Here is an 899-nt window from a genome sequence, read left to right as displayed (position 1 = left end):
GGCTCGTTTGGATCGTGCGGAGAAGCAACGTTCCTTGCTCCGTCGTCGGGCTGCTCTGATGTTGTCTTCTAAAGCCAAGACTGTTGAGGAGTTGGAGGAGTTGGAGCGCCTTGAGGCTGCTCGTGAGGCTGGGGATGCCGTTGACCCTGAGGACGAGCGCGATGATCGACGTGCAAAGCGCTTGCGTGGCGAGTCCTCAGCTGATACCGCTGCGGGTCCTGCGAATGTGGGTTCCCCCGGGGCTGGTTCTGCTGCGCCTCCTGAGACGTCGGAGCCGGTGGATTTCGCGCGGATACCTGCCTTCTGGGAGGTTGATCCGTTTCCTGGCGAATTTGATGTGTCGGCTTTGGACGGTCTGGATTTCGGCGGTGGAATTCTCTGATGAGTTCTCTACATCCCTCGCAGTTTTTAGGTGGTTCCTAGGTATTATCCTAATTTCCTTCCTATTTCAGGAGATAGCGGAATTGACCGTTGACGTGTCTACTATCTAGGATTTTCTCGACTGTCTATTCTTGGTTTTCGTCGGCGTCAGGGTTTTCCGGTACCATTTCTTCTGTCTGTTGTACTGTAGTGGCGTTTTCTGGTGCTGGCTCCAACAGTGAGACGTGGAAGACTGGGAAGATTTTCATTGTATCCGGCAGTTTAAGACGATAATTAACTTTTCTAATTTGTTTGTTAATTTCGAACGGTCCGATCTTCTTAAAGACTAATTTGTTGTTCGGCCGTCTTGTCCGGATATTTTTTCTAAGAAGGTATACTTTATCCCCCTCTTTAAAGGTCGGTGCCTCCTGGTGCCGCCTATTATAGTATTTTGACATTAGAAATCCGTTGTATTCTATGTCGAGGCTTAACTACCTGTGTAGTTCTTTCAGCTAGTCTGCCTTCAGGATTCCTTTCTA

At 49.5% G+C, this 899-nt stretch overlaps 1 protein-coding gene across 1 annotated transcript; it reads left to right on the top strand.

Annotated features, from left to right (window-relative positions):
- Positions 1-70: 70 nt before the first annotated feature.
- K452DRAFT_293431 (uncharacterized protein) lies at positions 71-691 on the top strand (the record flags this gene model as incomplete). Its single annotated transcript, XM_033541568.1, has 3 exons — positions 71-423; positions 467-469; positions 495-691. A coding segment is annotated over one exon (312 nt), but the record flags the coding sequence as incomplete, so codon positions are not given.
- Positions 692-899: the final 208 nt, after the last annotated feature.

Source organism: Aplosporella prunicola, assembly GCF_010093885.1.
Source record: "Aplosporella prunicola CBS 121167 unplaced genomic scaffold K452scaffold_179, whole genome shotgun sequence".
NCBI lineage: Eukaryota > Fungi > Ascomycota > Dothideomycetes > Botryosphaeriales > Aplosporellaceae > Aplosporella > Aplosporella prunicola.
Note: the sequence above shows the minus strand (reverse complement) of the source record. Positions and strands in the feature narration are given on the sequence as shown.